This window comes from Ictidomys tridecemlineatus, chromosome 4 (assembly GCF_052094955.1).
Source record: "Ictidomys tridecemlineatus isolate mIctTri1 chromosome 4, mIctTri1.hap1, whole genome shotgun sequence".
NCBI lineage: Eukaryota > Metazoa > Chordata > Mammalia > Rodentia > Sciuridae > Ictidomys > Ictidomys tridecemlineatus.
In genome coordinates, this window is record NC_135480.1 from 37357715 (window position 1) to 37382034 (window position 24320).

Genomic DNA, 24320 nt, shown 5'->3' on the forward strand with positions numbered 1-24320 from the left:
CACCTGGAAATGTCTAGAGGATTTTTTTTTTAATTGGTGAAGGGTGGGGAGAGGGAACTATTAGAATTTAGTGGATAGAGGCTATGAATGTTGTGAAACACCCAACAATGTAGAGGTCAGCTTTCTGAGGATTATTTGGATGGACATATGAATAGTGCAAAGGTTGAGAAATCCTGATCCAGTAGATTATAAGGGACAGGAGAATTGAAATAGCACAGCAGAGCTTAGGAGATGATTGCCTGACCTATGTGTCAATATAATGTGACATCTTAGTATCAACTTTTCAAATGATACCTGGAACTGTCTCCAGCTCACCTCCTTATTTTCAATTCTGTGCTCACACAAAGAGTACCTGTGGCCCATGTTCTGTGGCTATGAATTTACGCATTATTTTTTGTTTAAAAACTTCTTTATTATTCTAACTTTCAATTTCCTCAATTTCTCTTAAGATCTTTTTACATAATTTAACTTGTATGAAAAACTTGGCCAAGTATCATCATTCCGTATCAATGAATATTTATACAGTTCTTATCAGTACTACTGCTTGGAAAATGCTAATCTGATGTAAGCTAGACATCTTTCTGAGAAGTATCTAATTACAGTTATGAAAAAATTTGGTTGCTCATTATAACCCAACTTGTCTACATGAAAGAATAAAATGGCACTATACATTTCATATACCAAGAACCAGGCTACCACTGATCAATAGTAATAAGTAATATTAATATTGCTGTCTATTTCTGATAATTTGAAAATATTTAAACATACTGAATAAAAATGACTAGAAAGAAAGCCATCAAATAATTGGCTTGGAGAAATTTTGTGGTTATACACATACTTGAAGGCTTTAAATTAGGTTGTAATTTTTCTAGTGTGTATAATATTAAAGGAGAGGTGTGTGTTTATCTGTGTGTGTGTGTGTGTGTGTGTGTGTGTGAATGCATCACATGTGTGGGCGTGTATATACACATGAAAGACTATATAGAAAGAAAAGAGAAATAAATGAAGGAGTAGTCAGTTTTACGTAAACTTGGTGTTTATAATTTTTTTCCAGTAATTCTCATCCAGCTTAAAAATAACAAAACGCTTATTCATAGTGAGTGTTTCTCTGAAAAAAAAACCACAAAGATTATGTTTACCTTTTTTTTTCCTAAGTTATATGTTCAACAAACCATCGTTATTTTTATTTATTTATTTATTTGTTTATTTTTATTTATTCATTTACTTTTTCTTGGTGCTAGGGATTGAACCCAGGGCCTTGTGCTTGTGAGGCAAACACTCTATCAAGTGAGCATATCCTCAGCCCATCATTATTTCTGTTGAAATATATTGGCTGTCATAAAATTTACTTAGTTCTTGAACTTCCTAATATATATAAAGAAAAATTGTTATAGAAGAATTAAGGAAATCTAAAAGTGTATCCAAATACTATGTTTGACTACAAGGAGGTTTATATTTAATATAAATGAGGAATACACAGAATCAACATGAGTAAATTCAGTCTCTCAAGTCAAGAAGAAGGTAGTATTTATTTGTTGAGATAGAAAATTTATGAATTCAGTTATTAAACTGATTTATTAATTATTATCATATTTTCATAGCATAAGTTAATGTAATATTGAGACTAACATGTTTGTGAACTTGACCAATTCATATCAAAGTTTGGAAGCAACTGGGGAGTTGTGTGACAGTCTAGGATCCCAGTTCTTAATTACAAAAGAAAATATAAAATGAGCCTATTAACCCTTTAAAAAGCACTGCTAATCTTAGAGAAAATCATCTACTACTATGATATATAATCATATAAAGAAGTCAAAGTTTGATTATTTTTTTTTTAATTTTGAGACTGGGTCTCATTAAGTTGCTTAAGGCCTCACTTAGTCAAATACTAAATATTTTTTCATTTTTCTTAAATGAAAGCTAAATGTATGTTAATAATATTTGAAAACATTTTTTGTTTTTGATATTTATTTTAATATTTTATAAGTCATTCAATACGCTGTGGTTAAATGAAGTGTAGAATTGCAGCTACTTCTGTGGAGCCTCTATTTTCAATGAATTATCAAATAAAGTAGAAAATGTCTGTCATTTGCTGTGGCCAAAATGTTTATATTTTCCCTACCCCTACACCAACACCAGATACTTATGTTGAAATCCTGATGTCCAAGGTAATGGTTTCAGAAGGTGGGCCCTTTAGGAATGGCAGAACCCTCAGGAAGGGGATTAGTGTCTTTTTATAGAGGCCTAAGAATTCCCCTTCTGCTTCTATCATGTGGGGACATAGAGAGAAGGACCATCCAGGAACCTTAAATCAGGGCCTCATCAGGTTCTAATTCTTCTGGTCCCTTTATCATCAAATTTCCAGCCTCCAGAAGTGCGAGAAATGAACTTCACTGAGGTAGCCTGCCAGTTTATGGTATGTTCTTACAGCAGCCCAGATGGACTAAAGCAGTATTATATGAGCCTCTGTTTTATTAAATAGTCTATAAAATATGCCTAAATCTAAAAAAGATTTCTTTCTGACCAATTCACAGAGGTTTTAATTTCAATCTTGTATTGAGTGTATTAATAAAAGAAATTGTCCTACAATCACTTTTATTGGTACCACAGTTTATTGACCTTATGAAACATTGTGCACTTGACTTACTCCTTTACCATTTCCTCTGTCTTAGTCCCTGGAAGCCACTACTGTACTCTCTGGATTCCTCATATGAGTGGTACATAATATCTGTGGTACATAATATCTGTCTTATATTTATAAAATAACTTGACTTTTCAAATACCTTAACCCCTATAGGATAATTTCTCTGGGTACCACATTTCCTATTAATGTAACTTTATTTTAGATATTAAGTATAATTAACTGAAACAAACAACATAGTTCTTTCTTTAAATTCATGAAGCACAAATAGTTTTACACCACCGTGCTTGTTTCTTGTGTGTTTATTCATCTGACTAATGATCAGTCTAATGTTTCAATGCAAATAATTTATGTCAAAACCTCAGTCACATTCTCTAGATGAGGACAAATAAATTACTAACCTTGAGCCAGATCATTTTATTGAGATACTCTGATTAATTTGTTATCATGTGCATTTCTCTCTTTAGTCTCTGCAGTAGCTTCAAAGTAGGTACATAAATTATGCTGATGTCCTCTGTAAACCATCCTGCGATTTCCTTGGGCATATTAATTTTTTTTAAATGTAAGATATTTTTCTTATGTTATTCAAAAAGAAAATACTATTCATGTTATTTTTATAGTAGTAATAAAATACTGATAAATAAATGAGTTAACTCAGAAATAGAATAATGCAATATCTTCATTTGAAGATGAATGAGTCAGGTTTGTAGATCCAGAAAGGGTGACATTCTTAGCCAAAAACTGATGTTTCATATATATGCAAGATTTAAGTAACATAATCTAGATCCTTAAATTAGTAATTTGTAATTTGAAAGAGTATCACAACAATATGAAATTCTATTTAAGTAATTTAATCAGATTTCCAAATGAGCAACTGAATTATGTTTGATAATATTTTTACTTTTCAGAAATTTTTTAAGATTCAGTTTCCATGATATGTTCAATAGAAAACTAAAACATAACATTTGTATTATAATTGAGAAAGTACACTACACTGTTATTGGCTGGCAGTGTTTCTTGCTACTTTGCCCTTTGCATATGCAATTATGCCTTAGTTTTTCTTATAAAAGGTTTTTGGATTTTCTTGAACATGTGTAGAAATAAAAATGACTAGAAGATGATGCACACAAATCTTAAGCTTTATTTATCTTGGGTCTTAAACAGTGACTTCTTGGGCATGGGTTGGTACTTTTATGTCAGTTCCCATGTGATTTGGAAAAGTGACGATATAAGTTGTAATTCCCACAACACAGAAATCTACATTTTTCTCAAAAATGAGGGAAAGCATGGTTTTTGGAATTGTTCCCGAAAGCACAGCAAAGACAGACCTGAAGTGTGTCTACCTGGCTCTTTGTCCTTCTAGGGTGTGCTGGAGAAAATATTATAGTGTTGTCCTTGGGACCAGGAAATTACTTAGGAAGACAACTGAGCTCCAGACACTTTGAAAGGGACTTGTTTAAGAAAGGAGTCTGACAAGATGAGGAAACTTTACAAGAAAAGCGTTTCTGTAAGGAGCAAATTCTGAGTGTAGGAAGGAAGGAGGCTTCTAGAACTTTTAGCAGGAGAGAATAAGGAAACCCCTAGGGAATGTGCAGTAGGAATGCCTCAGGGAGGGATGGATGTTGGGATCAGAGAAATTCACCAGAAAACATTTAAAATATTACACACCCATAAACACACACACACACAGACTTAGAACTGGCATTTGGGCACTCTGAGGACAGATCACAATAGTATTTGAAGGTAATACCTTTTGGTCTTCACCTATGCAAGACCTTTGCCCTGTCACTTATCTAGAATTTACATTTGTGGCCAGGTCATATACGTCAGTAAACAAGAATTCAGTTCTAACTTCATTATGAAGTTTACTGACGTATATGACCTGGCCTTCATTTCCTTATGAAGGTTTCTGGGTATATAAAATTCATATTAATTAATTTTGGGTCATTTTTACCTTATGTCAGATTAATTCTCAGGCCCCGCTGGGCGGGGGGAACACATAAAGGCTAGAGGTTAAATATTTGCCTTTACTTAACTTTGAATTTCACAAAACATTGACATTTTATAGTATATTTCTTTCCAGAATTTTTAATTCAAAGCCTAACTGCTAAAAACTTGAATATGGTTGGCAAAGGAGTAGAATCAGTTTGTGTTATCAAGGCTTGTGTTGTTCCTGTTCATAGAGCACAGAAGGAAGATTTGACAGATGGGTATATGGAAATATCAGCATATTACCCAGGAAGAAAACCATACATATGCCTTCCTAAAGTATGTACTATGGTTTAAAATTTACATTAATATGTCTTCACAAAAAGGATATGATGTGACAAATTTGTTTGTGAATCTGAGTGTGTGTGTTTGTCTTTGTTCTATCTATAACCTATGGGATGAGTGGGAGTTAGCAGGAATTATTATTCCACCCTGTAGAACCAGTTATTATCATTACTTGTTTAATATCTACAGCCAACATCAATAGTTTGTAAATTAACATGATGGACATGTCAATATATGGTTAACATATGGTCAGACATGTATTTTTGTTGTATACAGTGGTGCTTAATGCATGTGGTTTTTTTACAAGTACAGAAACACTTGCACTTTCACATAACAAATATGGTATACAAATATGGAAGTTTATATTAGAGTATTTTTGGTAGGCATTTTTATTAGTATGTATCAATTGTACATATTCATGTGGTTAACTGTTACGTTTCTATACCTGCATATCCAATCCACTGATCAAATCCAATCTCTCCTTTCTACTCTCTACCCTGAACATCCTCACCAGTCTCTAGTCATCACTGCTTCTCTTTCAGGTGGACTATTTTAGCTTCCATCTATGAGAGAGAACATGTGGTAGTTACTTTTGGACTTTTAAGTATGATTTTCTGGATTAAAATTCTGGAGTCTCTTTTATAGCTGTTGATTCAGAGGTTACTTGGACCTCTGACTCCAACTGTGTGAATCCTGCTTGTAGATTATTATAATTTGTCTCACAAGAGTCTTTCATGTGAGGCACTACTGATGGCTTAAAGGGGATGGAATTAAGATTTCATAAAGCTCATAGAATTGGAATGAACTTTTAATCCCATCAGTTGGTTAATAAGTGTATTATTGCAGTGTGTGTTGATTTATTTTAAGCAAAATTGTTGGGGAAGACTCATGGTTCACATCCATCTCAAACTATTTGGAAGTTTCTTCTATTTATTAAAAATAAGTTAAGTTGTGGAGGACTAAATTAAGCTACTTTTATGAAGACAATTAGTCTCAGTTTTGAGACTGAAGAAAGTTTTTCTTCTTTTGAAACTCTTAAGAGCAAAGCTCAAGTCATTTCACTTCACTAATTAAACCCCCTTGGTGGCTTGTCTTTGCTGAAAGAATAAAGACTAAACTGTTTGTTCCGATGTCCAAATCCCATTATAAATTGGCCCAACTTGACTCTCTTCCAATGTCTGCCTCCCACAATCCAAGATCTTTCTACATTATTTTTCATTTAACAACTATCTGTGGAACAATCACTATGCACCAGATGTTGCGCTATGTAAATCAGAAATGATCTCTGATTTGAAGAATGTAGAACCATATGAAGGAAGTTAGCCTAAGAGACTTACAAACTATTCTATTAAATGTATGAAAAAAATCTATAAAATTAGAAGAATGCTTGAATATCTCTAATGGTCTCTGGATTGGATTTATAGGCTAATTCTTGTTACTATCCAATGAAAATAACTCAGAAAATAAAATCCCTTGGCATTGTTCCCCAAAGTAAAAGTAGTGAAGTATAGGATGTCATTAAGAGTAACTACTTCCGTAACCGCAGTGTCTTTGAATGCAGAATCTTTGGCACTGTTCCAAACAGATAGTTAAATATGACATCCCTCAGTAGTTATATAACTATAAATTTATGTCCAGGTCCTAATCCCTACATGAAATGAAAAACAGGAATATGAAAGACTGAAATAAATCAGACAAGCTCGGCCAATCTGAGACTATGAAGGAGCTTCCGTAAACAGCTTCAAATTAGCCACCTCCTCCTCCCCCTACAAGTGAAAGAAAATTTTCTCTTTAGTGGGAGGAAAAAAACATACTTGGTGTTGCCTTGGGGGACCCATTAAATTGCTATATGAGGCTTAGTTTCCATGTATTTCAGCTGCAAATGAAGACCGGAAACTAGAGAGCAAAGGTTAAGGCCAGAGTTTGTTAGATTTTGTGAATTGAGAATGATTACTTGGCTGAGGGCCTAGCTTCATGTTACCAGGCCTTGACCAGACAAAAGGAAAGCTAAAATGAGTCTCCCACAAATAATAATGCAACCATCCCTGCTAAGCCCAATATATTATAGTCATCCCTCAGCTAGAGCCGTGATGAATAAAATAACAAGATTAAGTCAAGTACAAGAGAAAGTGTAAACAGAAGATCCAGGAGGCTGCTGTGGGCACAACTTGGCATGCCACTTTACAGAAAGCTTTTTTTTAAAATAGAAGGGATGTATTCTTGAATAATGGTAGAGTCTGGGGATGCAACTCAGTGATAGAGTGCTTGCCTCATATGCACAAGGCCCTGTGTTCTATCTCCAAAACTGAAAGAAAAAAAAAAAAAAGAAGATTAAAAGTAGTGACAAATATATCCATAAGCCAGTAGCATAGTCACTTATTGTCACTGCCAAATTTTACATACTGCACCTCATCGTAGGTGCTATGCTTTCATAGGACCAGCAGTGCAGTAAGATATTTAAAGGGCAATACTCCAGGATTAGCACACACATGTGCACATTGTGCTGCACTGTAACATTACAACAGCTATAATGTTACTAGGGGATATGAATTTTTCAGCTCTATTTTAATCTTACAGAACCATTACCATATGTGTGGTCCATCACTAAGCAAAATATCTTTAGGTGGCACATATTTTTCTATGCATACTTACCTTCAAGTACTTTACAACATAATTTTTCTATATTAGCCAGGTAGGTATCATTACTATCTTACCAAACACTGGAAAATGTTTTTTACCACATATGTCATTGAGAACTCTTTCTTTTGCAAATGACAAATGATTCAACTCAAACTAAGTATAACCAATAAAGAATTTATTGGCTCAATAATTGACATCCTTTGAAGGCAGGCTGGCTCCACACAGTTTAAATTTGAGAAACAAACTTTGTCATCAAAGACTAGGAAAGGGATAATTCAAGAGACAACCAAAAATTTCATATTGGAAGAAAAAAATATGTGTGCATGCATGACCCAAAAGAAAGAAGCAAACACATGCATGCACAGACACCCATGAATACTTCTATGCTCAGTCATTTCCTTCCTCAAGAATCCCTCATCTTTCCTTTTAAAAATTCTGTTGCTCTTTAAATTTCTTTTCCTTTCTGTTTCCTTTGACAACATTTATCTTCTGAGAGCCCAGAACTGATTTCTCATCAGTTATCTTTCCATTGGCATTCCCCATAATGAATAGTTACCTCATTTGCCCCAAGTTACAAGCATCTTGCTGGGCTGCAAGAGTTACATTTTTTTAACCCATAACACTAAAGGTGGTGTAATATTCAGTATAACACAGAGTGTTAATTTTCCCCAATAGTTTAGTATATTTTAATTAATTCTTTGTGGTCAGAGGTACATAATTATTTAAAATTATGATTTGGCTTTCTAGAACCTTGCTAAATTTCTTAGTTTTCCCTAGCACCTAGTACCTACATTGAAGAGGAGAAATACTTGTCCCTTTTGCTTTGCTAGACTGGAATTCCGCAAGTTGAAGTCAAACCACAGGCCCTGGGGCTCCAACAGGTAGGTAGGCTTCAGTGGAATGCCATGGGAAAGAGGATGTGGAAGAGAATGTGATAACTGTGAGAAAAAAAGGAAAAGGGAGCCTCCTGTAGGGATCAGGACTGCCTAAGTAGGAGCACGGGTGTGTATGTAAGAATGAAGCAGGAAGGTTGCCAAGAATAAATAGATATTATAACAGAGAAGTGGGGCAGTTAAGCCCTGGAAGAGATTTTTTTTCTATCTTTCTAGAAATGAAAATGCTTTGTATTCATAGAAGGAATGAAGAAATGTCTCCTTTTAGACTCAAAAACAGGAGAGGCCTTGCTTTATTGTTTTTTAATAAATTCTACTCTTTGAACAATTCCTTGCATTTTAATAGGTCCCACACTATATTGTTGACTCATGTACAGTAAAAAAAAATTATAGATTGGAACTCCCACTAATTATATTCCCCTTACCTTTTCTGTGTGACAAAATGATTGATTTCAATTCAAATCTGTATACCTTGATATGTGTCTTATTATGGAGTTGATAGTGCTCTACTTTGTTTTAATTACTTCTTTGAAGAATCTGTATAAAAATCTTTGAGAGTAATTTTATTTATTTTCAAGGATAAAAGAGATTTTTTTAAATGACCAAGATCTTTGTTTTCACTCTTGTATTTATCAGAAATTATAAAATATGTAACATTTATTTAAATCCTGGTGATTTCCAGAAATCTCTATCTGGAATCAGCTAGAGAATTCACTGCTTTTACAAACGCTTTTATCTTGAGAATTGTCTCCATGTTGGCCTTGGCAATGGACATGGATTCTGAAATTTCACTACTTGATCCCAGATATTCAGTTAGAAGAAAGAACTATGAAATGCTAGGCTGTGTTTATCTTTTATGGAATCAAAAAAAAAAGAATGCTGAAGAAAGCATCTGCAGGGCAGATAAAAGAGAAAGATAATTTTTTGAATGTTAGTAGAAAATAAACCAGCAATGATGAGATATGATGATATATTACCAAATGATGAGATATTACCAAAAATGGTTAGGCCAAACTCCCAGATCTTTGTCTTTCTAGAATTAACTGTAAATCACTCTCAAGGGAGCTTTGTGTAAAAGTCATGTAGTTTCAGAAATTAATTAGGAAACTCAAGTAATATGAATGTCGGTTTATGAGTACTCATGAACATAGATACTTTTTAGTTTTCCGATTCGATATATACCTTTTCACACCATCTCATATGAATAGCCCAGTAATTTGGGTGTGGAGAGAGGTCACAAAGTGGAACAGAAGTAGGCAGCACAATGAAAAAAGGAGTGGGGAGACATTCCATACCCACTAAATATGTACTCTATGGCCTTTTCCTGAAAAATGCATTTCTCACATACTTTCTCAATCCCATAGCCAATTCTGCAAAGTAGATTTCCCACTGAAAACCAGCAGAGAAATACTAAATAAACTTACACATGTTCTAAAATCTACTATGTATCTGAGTTTTCACCATCACTTTCTTATGACAAGCTTCATGACATGTCTTTTATATTATGATAACCAGTAAGAGTTAAATACCCAAGGGTCTGATAATCCAGTGACTCAAAGACTGACCTCTGTCCTTAGTTGTATGATTTAGACAACCATTCATGCTCTTTTGGCTGTACTCTCACATCACACTGTTATATAAAAAAGCTTCTATATCTAGCTGTGTTCATTTATGAGCTCAATTTAGTCAAACTGCTCTGGATAATACACGGTTATCATTTATGTCTCTGTTTTCTCCTTTAATGCATCATTCAAAATCATTTTTAAAGACTAGATCAGCTCTTAGTAATGAACATGGGAAGACAGCTTTCATGGAGAGTGGGAATGAAATAGAGACATTTAAATTTTAGCAGTGCAATAAGCTCAAGTTTGCCTTTTCTAAGTCCTGTTGAAGTTAAAGTAAATTTCAGCTGCTTTAGAAGTACACAAGATATTCCGAGAAGAGGATACTCTTTTATGATGCTGATGCTTAAAATAACCACAGCCTTGCTAAAGTCAAGTTCAATCACTGACTAAACCTTAAGAACATTTAGAACCCACCATTATCATGGGGCATCACCCAAACAGCCAACAGAAACCAAGCTTCCTGGACACTGACACCATTCTGTTAAGTTTCAGAGCCTCTCAAAGTTCCCTTTGTATGTCCCTTCATTGGTATAGGAAAGTGAACACCTACAAGCATCCATAGGTTAATAGAAGTTTTATTTTGTCTGACATTTTATCTTGAAACTAAATTTACATATTTGCTTCAATCCCTGACAAATTCTTCTTTACTTAAAAGTATATAAAACTATTTATCAAGTAAAATAAATGCTTCTGAAGTTGTAGTATGCATTCTGTACATATTTACCAGCTATTCCTGGGGGTTATTGCATCTCAGGTTTTTAAAAATATATATTTAGTTGTCAATGGATCTTTATTTAATTTATTTATTTTTATGTGATGCTGAGAATTGAACCCAGCACTTCACCCACGCTAGGTGAACACTCTACCACTGAGCCACAACCCCAGTCCCTGCATCTCAGTTTTAAGCAGCTCAGTTTGCACTGCAGAGATTTTGCAATTTACCTCATGTAAATTGTACATTCCAGAGCATGGTCAATCACCATCTTTAGGAATGGCATTATAGTATTAAACTTCCCCTATATATTACATTTAGAATAATAACATATATAAGACTTCAGTTGCAGGCATGGGTGCTCATTCCCTTTTTGGTCATTATTTTATTTAACATTTTAAACAGTTCCATGAGATATGAATTTTTATACTCTTCATATATCACAATACATATGACGAAATAGAAACAAACATTTATTGAATTCATAAAACTAATAATTAACAGAACAAACTCTCGTTGCTAGTGTTATGATGAGGTATTAGAAGTCCCTCAAAAGCTATGTATGAGACAATACAAGAAGGTTTAGAAGTGAAATAATTGGTATATCAGAGCCTTAACCCAATCAGTGAATTAATACTCTGATAAGGATTAACTGAGTGGTCACTAGAGGCAGGTAGCCTATGTATGAAGACAGTGTGGGTCCTTGGGGCATGCCTTTGGTGTATATTTTGTCCTGTTGTGCACAGCTCTTGCTCATTCTCATATTCTCTCTCTCTCTCTCTCTCTCTCTCTGTCTCTCTCTCTCTCTCTCTCTCTCTCTCTCTCTCTCTCTCTCTGTCTCTCTCTCTCTCTCTCTCTGTCTCTCTCCTTCCCCCCCAAACTCTCTAATTCCTGATGCAATGTCCTCCACCATACTCTTCTGCTATGATGTTCTGCCTCACCTTGAGCCTCAAGGAATGGAGCCAGCCTTCTATGAACTGTCACTTCTAAAACTATGAACCCTCAAATACATGTTCCTCCTCTGATTGTTCTTGTCAGGTCTTTTGGTCATGGTAATAAGAATCCTGACTAAAACAGCGTGTCTGACTCTAGGATCAAAGGAACTACCGTTCTGCTTCTCTTTAAGCAGAATAATGATTTAATGTATATGGGTATTATCTAACAATCTTCTTTACTTGCTAGCACCTCTCCTTTTGTATGAATCAGTCAATGTGTAATTTTAATACGTAGCTCAGGTAAGTATGGAAATACATGACATGGACTTTTCAATTCACTTATGAAAGGCAGAAAATAAGAACATTAAATCTAGGGTTATCATTGTGGTTTTTATTATCTACTGATCAACTGGAACAAGAATCTTCTGCCTAGAATTGTCAGAGAATATAAATAAGTGCATTTAGCTTTTGAGAACTCAAAATTATATAGAGGAAAAAGCAAAAGGCAAGCAAAATTAAAACTGAAATATGAGAATGTGTAACTTAGATACAAACATGGGAAATGTCTGTAGCTCTTTGGTTATCTAACAGTAGGCAAAATACCACTACTGTCCATGATAGGAGACACTGACTCTGGGGACAAGCAAACTTTTCTCCAACATTCTTAAGGAGATAAAAAGTAGTTTCATGTCATGCAGCAGGGTGAGCACTGAAAAGGCCCAGTAGTGATGGTAGATGAGACCACTCTCACAGGAAGCTGGGGAATCAGAAGCCAGTAGCTAGATTCTCCAGTGGTCAAATTTATATTAAGCAATACACACTCAGAAGTTCAGTGATTTGCAGGGTTTCATGGATTCTCCCAAAAAAGAGGATTATTATTTTTAATCATGTGGCTATGGAAATATTTAGACAGTCTTGGAAAGAGTTTCCAACAGTGTCTTATCCATGTCCCTTGTTTCCAAATGCAGAGTGTGATACAGAGTGCCTTTCTCATGAAGGATCCTCTTATTGCCTACTCTCAGTCCATGTGTCTTACATGGGGTTTTGTCCAACTGCAGCCTTTTGGTGAACCCATGAAGAAACAAGGCAGAGTATAGGATTGGACAGGAAAAACAAAAACAATAACAACAACAACAACAAAAACGACAGTGTCTGTTAACCACCAAAAAATAGTGACTATCAGTTTTTCAGGGGTCAAAATAGAGATATCAGCTTTGCTATCTAAGCAAAAGCAGCATATCTCTAAAACTGGCTACACCTGTGTCTACTTTTGTATGCAGCATTATCATCCTGTGTAATGATTATTTTCCTGAAAACAGCCTCAAATCTATTTCTCAGGATAATGTAATGATTCTGTGAGTTGTAAAACTGTTTTTGACAAACCTCTTCAGATTTAAACAGGAACAGAGATGTTGTCTGTCTTCAGTTACCGACCCTGATTCATAAAAAGTTTTTCTCCATCATACAATTTTCTCCCTCCTGCTTTCCAAGGTTCTCTTACTGTTAATCTAGCTTTTGTACACATCTTCCCTTTTTTCACTGTTAGCTTTTTGATGCCCCTATGATTATAATAATTCACCTCCTTTTTTCTTTATGCTAACTCCAGTCTTCAAAATGTGGGTGGATTGTATTGCTATAAACATTGATGTGGCTGCATCACTGTAGTATACTGATTTTAAATCTTTTGAATATATACCAAGGAGTGGGATAGCTGAATTATATAATGATTCCATTCCTAGATTTGGAGGAATCTCCATATTGCTTTCCAGATTGTTTGCACTAATTTGTAGTCCCACCAGCAATGTATGCGTCTCCATTTAAAAAATAAATTATTTGTTTTTTCATTTGATTTAATTTAAATTATTTTAATTTAATTTTTTATTTGTTAATTTTTAAATTGTTACTTATCCACATCTTTGCCAACATTTATTGTTACTTGTATTCATAGTGGAAAGATAAGTAGAATAAGGGGAAAAGAGGAAGTCCTGGAGGGGGATGGAGCAAAGAGACAAAGTACAGGAGACTGAGTTAAACCAAATTATATTTCATGCTTTTATAAATGAATTATATTGTTGTATATAACTATAAATAACCAATGGGGGAGAAATAAAGCAATGAACACCCCAGTTTGCCCAGCATTTTTGCCTTCCACGAATCAGTATTTTTGTAATAAAGTGAAATGATTTCCCTATTGAAGGCATTTCAAATAAAGAAAGGTCAGAAATGTGATACCCACAATTATTATTGAATACAATAAGTGATCACTTATGTGTATGTGCCAGTTTTTTTGTAGTTATAAAAGTTTTGTGGAGGAATAATAGGATGGAGGAGATCAAGAAGAGCAAAAAAAGATTCCTATCTTCAACACCCTGTACGTTTGTGTGCTGAGGACCTAATGTTTTCATGTGGGCTTTTATACATTGACTCAGCCTTATTAGGAGACTGGTATAGAGAGGGTACTCAAGATGCTGTGAAAGACAATATAGGCCTGAAAATTCTCAGATGTTAAAAAAACCTGTATTTACTGAAGGACTGAGGCAGGGTTTACCTCTTCAATGTCAAAGTTCATGTAAGATGTTTCTTTTTTAAATGTATAATATGATAGAATTCCTCATTTTTTAATTTTTTCTCATTATAAAGATAATATATGATTAATCAAGAAGATTTGGAAAACATATTAGGGAAAAAAGATAAATTTTATTGTCATCTTATCCCTCAGGACTATCAGAATTTACTATTTTGGTAAATGCATTTCTTTTCTTGTTTTGAACATGAATTCTCACACAATCATAAACACCTCCATCAAAATTTGTGTTTGTATGCATATAATATCCTACTTTGAACATCTCATGTTATGTCACAAACATTTTCCAGTGTCAATAAAATTTTTGATAGTATCTCTTTTTTAAGACTATAAAACATATTTCATGAGGTGTATTTTATAATTTAATCAGTTAATTAATTGAATAGTTATATTGCTTCCTATATTTCCTAGCAAAAATATCTCATCAATACACATTATTTCATTATTTTTGTGCATCTACTCAATTCTTTTGAAATTAATTTCTTGGTATAGAATTCTTGATTCAAATGCTACATGTGATTTGAAAGTAATTTGAAACATAAGGTCAGTTTTTTCATAAATACTCTCATTTATTAATCTTTATTTCCTTGTCTATGTAACAAATAATAATGGTTTATTCTTTTTTTAAAATTTTTTAATTCTATATTTACCATGGAAATTCTTGCATGTTCTCATACATGAAGAGTTTTAATAACATTCCCATTCACAAGATGTTGCTATAACCTACTATTTTATCTCCCACTCAAAATAAATAAATAAATAAATACACATTGAAATTAAAGTGAACTTAATTAACTTTAAAGAGAAACTTGGATCATTTTACTTTTAAGGTGAATAATACTAGCAAGTTTCAGTGCAGCACATATTCTGTAATTGCTCTTAAAAATTTAGCACATTGAATTCCATACTTTAGTTGAGAACACTTCCTTTACAGTCCCCTATTAATGTGTCCTAGAAAGAAATTTACAATATTGTGGTCACATTACATTGCACTACCTAAGAATCTTATCACAAACTTTTATTGTAAAACTTTATATATTGTACGAAGTGATAGATAAACTAAGGTGCCAAGGCCTACTCAATATCACAGAGTAAAAATTGTTTATCTGGTATCAGGAAGACATAATATCAGGGACTCTTTGAGAAGAGATATTTACTTATCTCTGTTCCTGGATCTATATCTATTGAGCTGAGCAAACTTTACCTAGGTAATATGCAGTAATGCAATGGCCATTTACCAATACTTCCATTAGCACTTCCTTGTGTAGATCAAAAAGCAACACTTTAATTCATCACTGTAAAGTATAATAAATGTTCTCAATTCCTACTAAAATACTTTCTGTAGGCATTTAAGGAAATGATGATTGTTGGAAGTTACTTCATTTTACAACATCAGTAGCATTATCTTTTTATTTTATTATGGCACTCCAAATATGCATATTATATGACCTTGGATTACTCTTCTTAAGAGGGAATGAGTTGAAGGGCCTTAGGCAGAGCCATTAAGAGATCAGAGGTAGATTTAAAACTGCCACAAAGGAAGTGATGCATTTTATCAATTGACCAATCTTTGTAAAGTCATTTAGCAACAAATAATTCAACTCTGTTCATACAGCTCTCTGCTGAATCTCTCTTTGTGGAAAAGAAGTATATCATATCTCTTATCTTTTGGAAATTTATTCTTTCTCTGTTTGATGAAACTTAAACATAACATTTAAAAACTAAAATATTTAAGTTTAAGATTAAATGTAGAAAATATAAATTCCCTTTGAGATTTCTCAGTTTCTCCCCTTTTATGTATTATAAAAAAGAAGTATATCTTTACCTACATTTATGGTCTTGGCTTTATCTAGCTTAATGTTGTATATCGGAAATGCTTTAGAGTTAATTGTTTTTTTTTTTTGTAAAGTCTTTCTGTAGCTGCAGGTGACATTTAACACAAATAGTCTAATCTAGACATATTACAGATTAGGAAAATGATTTGGGAGTGAGATCAAAGCCTTGCCTAAGGTAACATAGCTTACTGGTGATTGAACAGGACCTTATACTGACTATTTATTAGAATTCTCCAACTACTTCATGACAGTTACATAATTTATTTTTTAAAACCAGATAACCAAAGCATATCACAGAGTTTTATGCTATGTTCAGTGTCAAAAGTTCTAGAATCTTGTAGACACCCATGGAGTCACCTCCGCTCAGACCTGCCTTTCTGACCTGATGGGGAGCCAGGGACCAAGGTAGGCCCAAGTCCATCCTGACACTGGCAGACACTGCTATAGCTCAGGTCTATCCCAGATCTGCCTTGCTGACTTTCATGGAATCCAGGGCCCAGGGTAAGCTTGGGTCTGCCTGGTCACCACCACCACCCGGGAGCCCAGGTATAACCCATTTAATTATTGAGACACTGCAGCCATCCCCATAATCTTCCCCATTAAATAGCCTCTACCTTGGGACAATAGACAGGGTATAGAATCAGCTGCATCTTGGAACAGGTATCCCATAGCCAGTGTAAGGACCAACCTTTCAGATCTGTCTCTGCAAGACATTGGATCCATATTGTGGCACCTCCACTGCTATCTTGTGTTATCTCCTGCTATTCCTACCACCTTCTATAGTTTCAGTATAATCCATTTTAGGACAATAGCAGGTTCTGGAAGCTCAACATCAAGGTCAGGTACAGATAATCTGCACAGATACTATAAGATTATAGGACAGAAACTGGAATACCTCAGATCCACACTGCAAGAAAGAAAATCACAAAGACAACATAAAAAAAATGAGAGAAAAGTACCCCAAACAAACCAGGATACTACAATAATAGAACCATTGGACAACACAGTTGATGAAATGTCACAGAAGAGTTCAGAATGTTCATAATGAAAATGATTTGTGAGTTAAAGAATAACCTACATGAGCAAATACAGGCAAAAATTTATCACTCCAACAAAGAGATAAGAAAGCAAATATAGGAAGCAAAAGATTATTTCAAGACAGAGAAAGAGATTCTGAAAAAAAATCAGAAAAAAATATTATTTCCTTATTGAAAAAATAAGGAAATAATAAATAAGTAAATAATAAACCAAAACAACAACAAAAAACCTCAATAGAATGCCTCACCAAAAAACTAGAACAGTTGGAAGACAGAGCTTCAGATAATGAAGACAAAGTATACAATTTGGAAATAAAGTTGACCACCCAGCGAAGATGGTAAGGAACAATGAGCAGAACATACAAGAATTATGAGATAGCATCAAAAGAGCAAATCTAAGAGTTATTGGGATAGAGGAAGACACAGAGTTTCAAACCAAAGGAATGCACAATCTCTTCAATGAGGTAATATCAGGAAATTTTCCAAACATAAAGAATGAATTGGAAAATCAAATACAAGAGGCTTACAGGACACCAAATGTACAAAATTATAACAATCTACACTAAGGTACATTATAATGAAAATGCCTAGCATACAGAATAAGGATAGAATCTTAAAGGCTGCAAGAGACAGGAATTATATCACATATAGGGGGAAACCAATTCATGTCCCAGCAGATTTTTCAACCCAGACCCTCAAAGCCAGAAGATCCTGGAACAGCATATACCAAGCTCTGAAAGAAAATGGATGCCAGCCATGAATCTTATTTCCAGTAAAATTAAGCTTTAGATGTGATGATAAAGTAAAAACCTTCCATGATAAACAAAAGTTAAAAGAAGATACAACTAGAAAGCTCACACTACAGAACATCCTCAGCAAAATATTTCTTGAGGAGGAATTGAAAAACAATTATGAAAATCAGCAAAGGTAGGCATTAACACTAAAGAAAAAAACTAATCAAAGGAGAAACAAAATCAAGTTAAATACTCAAAATAAAAAAAAATGGCTGGGAACAATAATCATGTCTCAAAAATAACCTCAAATGTTAATGACCTAAACTCACCAAGCAAAAGACACAGGCTGAGATATTGGATTTAAAAAAGGCCCAACAATATGCTGATTCCAAAAGACTCTTCTCATAGGAAAACACATCCACAGACTGAAGGTGAAAAATTTGGAAAAATCATACCACTCCCATGGCTACGAAAGGAAGCAGGTATTTCCATCCTCGTATCAAATAAAGTAGACTTCAAGCCAAAGTTAATCAAAGATTAAAAATGGATACTTCATACTGCTTAAGGGAATAATCATCAACAACACATAACGTTAATAAATATATATGTCCCAAACAATGTTCATCAAACAAACTCTTCTCAAGTTCAAGAGTCAAATAGACCACAACATGACAATTTTGGGTGAATTTAATATACCTCTTTCACCACTGGATAGATCTTCCAAACAACAGCTGAACAAAGAAACTATATAACTCAATAATTCAATCAATAACTTAGACTTAACTGACATATATTGAATATTTTATCCTTCAACGAGTGAATACACTTTCTTTTCATCAGCACATGGATCCTTCTCTAAAATAGTATATATATTATGCCACAAAGCAACTCTTAGCAAATATAAAAACATACAAATACTACACTGAAATCTAGATCTTAATGGAATGAAATTAGAAATCAATGATAAACTAAAAAAATAAAAGGTATTCCAACACCTGGAGACTAAATAATATGCTACTGAATGAACAATGGGTTGCAAAAGACATCAAGGATGGTAAGGAACAATGAGCAGAACATCCAAGATTAAAAAATTATTAGAGGTGAATGAGAACACATGTACAACATATCAAAATGTCTGGGACACTATGAAGGCAGTACTAAGAGGAGAGTTTATTGCTTTGAGTTCATTCCTTTAAATGAGATAAAGTCAAGAAATAAATGATTTAACATTACATCTCAAAGCCTTGGAAAATGAAGTGCAAATCCACACCAAAAGCAGTAGAAGACAGGAAATAATTAAAATTAGAGCTGAAATAAATAAAGTTGAAACAAAAGAAACAATTAAAAAAATTGATAAACAAAAAAGTTGATTCTTTGAAAAAATAAATAAAATTGACAGAAACTTAGCCTGCTAACAAAGAGAGGAGACAGAAAACTCAAATTACTAACATACGTAATGAAAAAGGAAATACCATAATAGACACTACAGAAACACAGAAGATAATTAGAAATTATTTTGAAAACTTGTTCTCTGATAAAATAGAAGACATTGACACATTTCTAGAGTCATTTTACTTCCCCAAATTGAATCAGGTTGATATACATAATTTAAACAGATAAATTTCAAGCTATGAAGTAGAGGACACCATCAGAAGCATACCAATCAAGAAAAGCCCAGGCCCAGATGCATACACAGCCGAGTTCTACAAGACCTTTAAAGAAAAACTAATATAAATACTCTTCAATGTATTTCAGGAAATAGAAAAAGAGGGAGCATTTCCAAACTCATTCAACAAGGCCAATATCACCCTGATTCCAAAACGAGCCAAAGACACATCAAAGAAAGAAAATTTCAGACCAATAACTCTAATGAACATAGATGCAAGAATTTTCAATAAAATTTTGGCAAATCAAATATAAAATCATATCAAAAAGATAGTATACGACTATCAAGTGGGGTTTATACCAGAGACATAAGGTTGGTTCAATATATGGGAATTAATAAACGTAACTCATCATATCAATAGACTTAAAGATAAGAACCGTATATGATCATCTCAACAGATGCAGAAAAAGCACTTGACAAAATCCAGCACTCCTTCATTTTCAAAACACTAGAAAAAGTAGAGAAAATAGGAACATATCTCAACATCGTAAAAGCTATCTATGATAAGCCCCAGGCCAACATAATTCTAAATGGAGAAAAATCGAAAGCATTCCCTCTAAAAACTGGAACAAGACAGGGATGCTCTCTTTCACCACTTGTATTCAACATACTCCTGGCAAGAAAGAGAGGGAGCACACCTTGAACCCAGGATTTCATTGGGGGAGGCTTTTCCATGAAATATTCTATCCCCAAAAGGACAAAGGGGTAGGATTACAAAGCAATAGGTAAATGTAACTCAACCCCACCAGGTGACTCCTACTCCTGGAGCCACGCCTCATTATCTGAGCAGAGGTAAAGCCCAAGTTACTGCAGAATACAATATTGTTCAGAGCCCCTGGAGCATCAGGATTTAGTGAGTTCATCCAGGGCAGCTCCCATCAGAGAACTATTGAGAGTTATCTATAAGTCATAATGTAATGAAAATTCCAAATGCTGTATTGCTGCCAATGACACATTTCTTATAGACATAACTGCTCAACTTTCTATGTACTAACATTCATCTATATATTTTATTTTCTCATGTTATGAATATGTACAGGTTTAAAATATGCTACCATAGCATTGAGGTTAAAAGGATATGCTTCTCCTATTTCTGTTATCTTATTTTCATTTATATATGGATATACCAGCCACTAATGTATAATCCATCATCTTCAATAAATACATTTTTAATGAATAAATAAAACTTGACCATACAGGAATTAGGGATAAAAGATCCAGTATAGAAAGTACAACCTGAAAGGTTTAATACTCAAAAAAATTCAAATGAAGAGAAATTTCCACATCGGTACTCTTCAGGACAATGGTATCATCAGGTAATAAATAATTCATGATAATTTCCACATAATATTTTTGCAAAACAAATACATGTGAACTTGATTTACATAATATTCCCTCTGACAAAGCACATTAAAAAGATACTCTATCATGTACTAGTTGGTCATTTATTAATCATTTCTATTATATAAGCCACAGATAATTGAGAAATGATACTTGGAAGAAAAACAATCTAGGAGAGTAGTCATGAATAGCAATTACAGACATAAGTAGTATAACAAAGATGGAATGTAGACACTTTCATGTATAGGACAAATATTTGTTGATACAAATCAACAGAACAAACTGTTTAGATAGAGATAACAATAGACATTTCAGAATACAACATTTGATCTTAGTGAGATCTTAATAATTAAAGGCAGGGGTTTAGGGTCATTGGAAATTACCATGAAGAAATAATATAAACTGTGCTTAAAAAGCATAAATCATTTTTATAGAATATGTGTAGGCTAATAAGGCTTAACAAGTTTTGGAAAAAGCATTCAACTTAGATCCCAGAGCACCAAGTATATTACTTAGGTCACAAAGAGTATATAAATTATGAACAAATATGGAAATGGATAATACTTGTACCACAGGAAAGATTTTCTGGCTATCAGTGGATAGGAGGCTTATTATGTAGTACCAAGAGAAGGTGGTTCATTTATGATACTATATATGTATGCCTGGAACAGTCTTTCAGTCTCTTGCCCACACTGTTCATGAGTCAAATTATATTTTAAGAACCTCTTATTGCCAGTCAACCTATTGGTTACTGAACATATCAAGGTGGTTAAATGGTAAAGAAGATAAATATTAAACTCATGTTCAGGCAAAAAAAAAAACCACATACGCTCTATTGGAATCATTGTAAAGAATATTCAAGATAATTTAAGGGGTTCATTGAGACAAACAAGAAGGCAGTATTTTTAGAGAGTTTTGCTGAGAAGAGTTGAGTTGGGGAATTGCTAGCATAATGGAATGGAAGTGGCCTCTTTGCATTGTGGAAGACTGGCATAGAGATAATACCTGAGCTATGAACATCTAAGTCATAAAAACAATGGTTAAAAATAACAAAATGGAAGTGCCATCTCTGACAGAGTTCACCAGAAAACTCTGTGAAACATGAGTGAAACCATGGTGAAACCAACATGAATATTTAAACTTTCATTAGATTGTCAAGTACTTTGTTCCTAATCCTCTTCTTCCTATACAAGTCTACTTTATAAAGCTATTTATGTTTGTAAAGAATTGATTTCCCTACTTTTGTGAAATTGTAGATCTAATAATCAATAAGACCCTTGGTTAAAGGGGGAAAAAATAACAGTTTAGAGATTGCTTATAGTTGAAAGAAAAAAAATTTTAAAGGATGGCTTATATCCTGATGGCAGAACTGCCTCTGTTATAAAATAAGTCTTCTAATAAAAAGAATCTATGAACAACAAATAATTAATTACTTATGGGACACCTAAAACTTAATTTCCAACAACACATAATAAAGAAATGTGGGTGAAATTCTCAAGAGATTCCTCTGCTTGTGAAACTGAATTTATTATTCTTTCAAATATTTTTTTCTATAGGCAAAGATCAAACGAAGTAACAACCAGAGGTATGAAAAGTTTGCTTACGTTTTTAGATTTACACCACACACCTTTCTTTTGTGAGAGAAGATGAGTACATCACCATAATGCGGTTTTATTTTACAGTATTTAAAATATAATTTATTACATAAATGTTTTCTATAAAACACAACTAATTCATTGGTATTTCAGAGTTGTTCGTTATAAAAATCAAGCCTTAGAAGTTTTCTTTTGATGAATACAATTTATAATATAGCATTGTTCCCTCAAAACTTCAGACCAAGAATGAAAGCTGTGATGTTATTCAATAGCAATTCCCTATCTCTATAAAATTTTTTCATACTGACATTTATCAGCACCATCTATTTATACATAATCTAAATGAGGTTACAAAATAACAACCAGAAGGAATATTTTCTTATAATGAAAATGTAAAGTATATTTATTATCCTTTACATAATTATGTAAAAGAAAATGAAAATAAAAGAGATGAGTGAAAGATGGCAGAACTTATTCTCTGCTTTCATGTATAAGATCCGGGATTTTTCCACTCATGCCAAACAACATTAAGCCTTGGTAGGCCTGAACATCCACCAGAGAATCAAAGTTCATTTCACAGTTAACATACTTCTGAGTTCACTGAGTTTGCCTTCTGACATTTCACTGTATAAAGAGAACCTCTCATCCCTCTGAAATTTTTCAAAATATCTGTATACATTTTGGGAAAAAATAACCGAATAAACTAAAATTGGCATCAACTGTACCACCACAAAGTAGATGGCATCAGCATTTATTTTTCACACAGGTGACATTAACAGAGTACAGGCATAAGTTAAGATACTCAAGCAGATGCACCTAAAAGTTAGCTTACCTGTGGGGACAGAAGTGGAGTGTTGAAAATCCAATCCACTGGAATCACCAGAGAGTTCAGTTAAACAGGTTGAAGTAAAATCAGAGCTGGAAGTCTGCTCATGTCTGAAGCCTTTGGGAGCAAGATTATCCAGTTCAAAGTTTACGGCTGACATTGCAAAATTCTCAAGGAACTATGTGAAGCAAAGTTCACACTACCGAGGTTTTAAAAATCATAGGAAAGGGAGGAATCACTATACTTTAATCGATAGCAATTCCAGGCTCTCCTGTAATTATCTTTACTAGGAAATCCAAGGAGAATAACGCCCACAGAGCTGACTGCAAGTTTTCTGTGTTCCTAGACAAGCAACCTCAACAGGATAGATGGACTTCAGAGTTGTTTTTCTTCAAGACGTCTTGTGCCTTTAAGGGATAGCAGCACTCATCCCCTTTCAGAGAGGCTGCAGTGAAAATAAAATGGGCTAAGTGGAGACATAGGCAATGCTGCAGAGAAATGCTTTTAGTAAGTTGGTACTGAAAGTTCTCATTCACATTTCTCTACACGAGAGATCAGCTGGGTGGGGCCAAGGCTTGCCAAGGAATGCAACTTTATACTCCACGGGGCAGTTCATCAGAGGAAAGCTGGAATTGGAAGGAAGTTACTAAATACTATTTCCTAGCTCAGCTTGTGAGATTGTGAGATTTCAGTTCTGCACTTATTGAAAGATGGCTATGATTGTGAAGAGTAAAGGCAATTTTTAAAAACTGATAGTAGAATAAAATGTGCAGCTTTATAAATACAAAAAAAATAGACTTTAAAGTATTAGCAGGCAATGAATGAAAGATCAAAATGTTTAAAAAGTAGCATCTGGTGGGGCTGTATCATTTATTATTTAGGAGGCAAAGCATCTATTCTGTTTGGGTAACTTGGGTAGAAAGTTGTACTGGTTAGCTGCAAAGGTTTAATTTTGAACATTGCTTTTATTCATCTTCTGTAC

At 33.9% G+C, this 24320-nt stretch overlaps 1 protein-coding gene across 1 annotated transcript in view; it reads right to left on the reverse strand.

Moving 5' to 3' along the window:
- Positions 1 to 23835, reverse strand: part of Ano3 (anoctamin 3) — a 400060-nt gene extending 376225 nt beyond the window's left edge. The window contains exon 1 of the mRNA XM_078046318.1: positions 23345 to 23835. Coding sequence (XP_077902444.1) covers positions 23345 to 23498 — 154 coding nt within the window. The 5' untranslated portion in view covers positions 23499 to 23835. The remainder of the gene's footprint in view (positions 1 to 23344) is intronic.
- Positions 23836 to 24320: the final 485 nt, after the last annotated feature.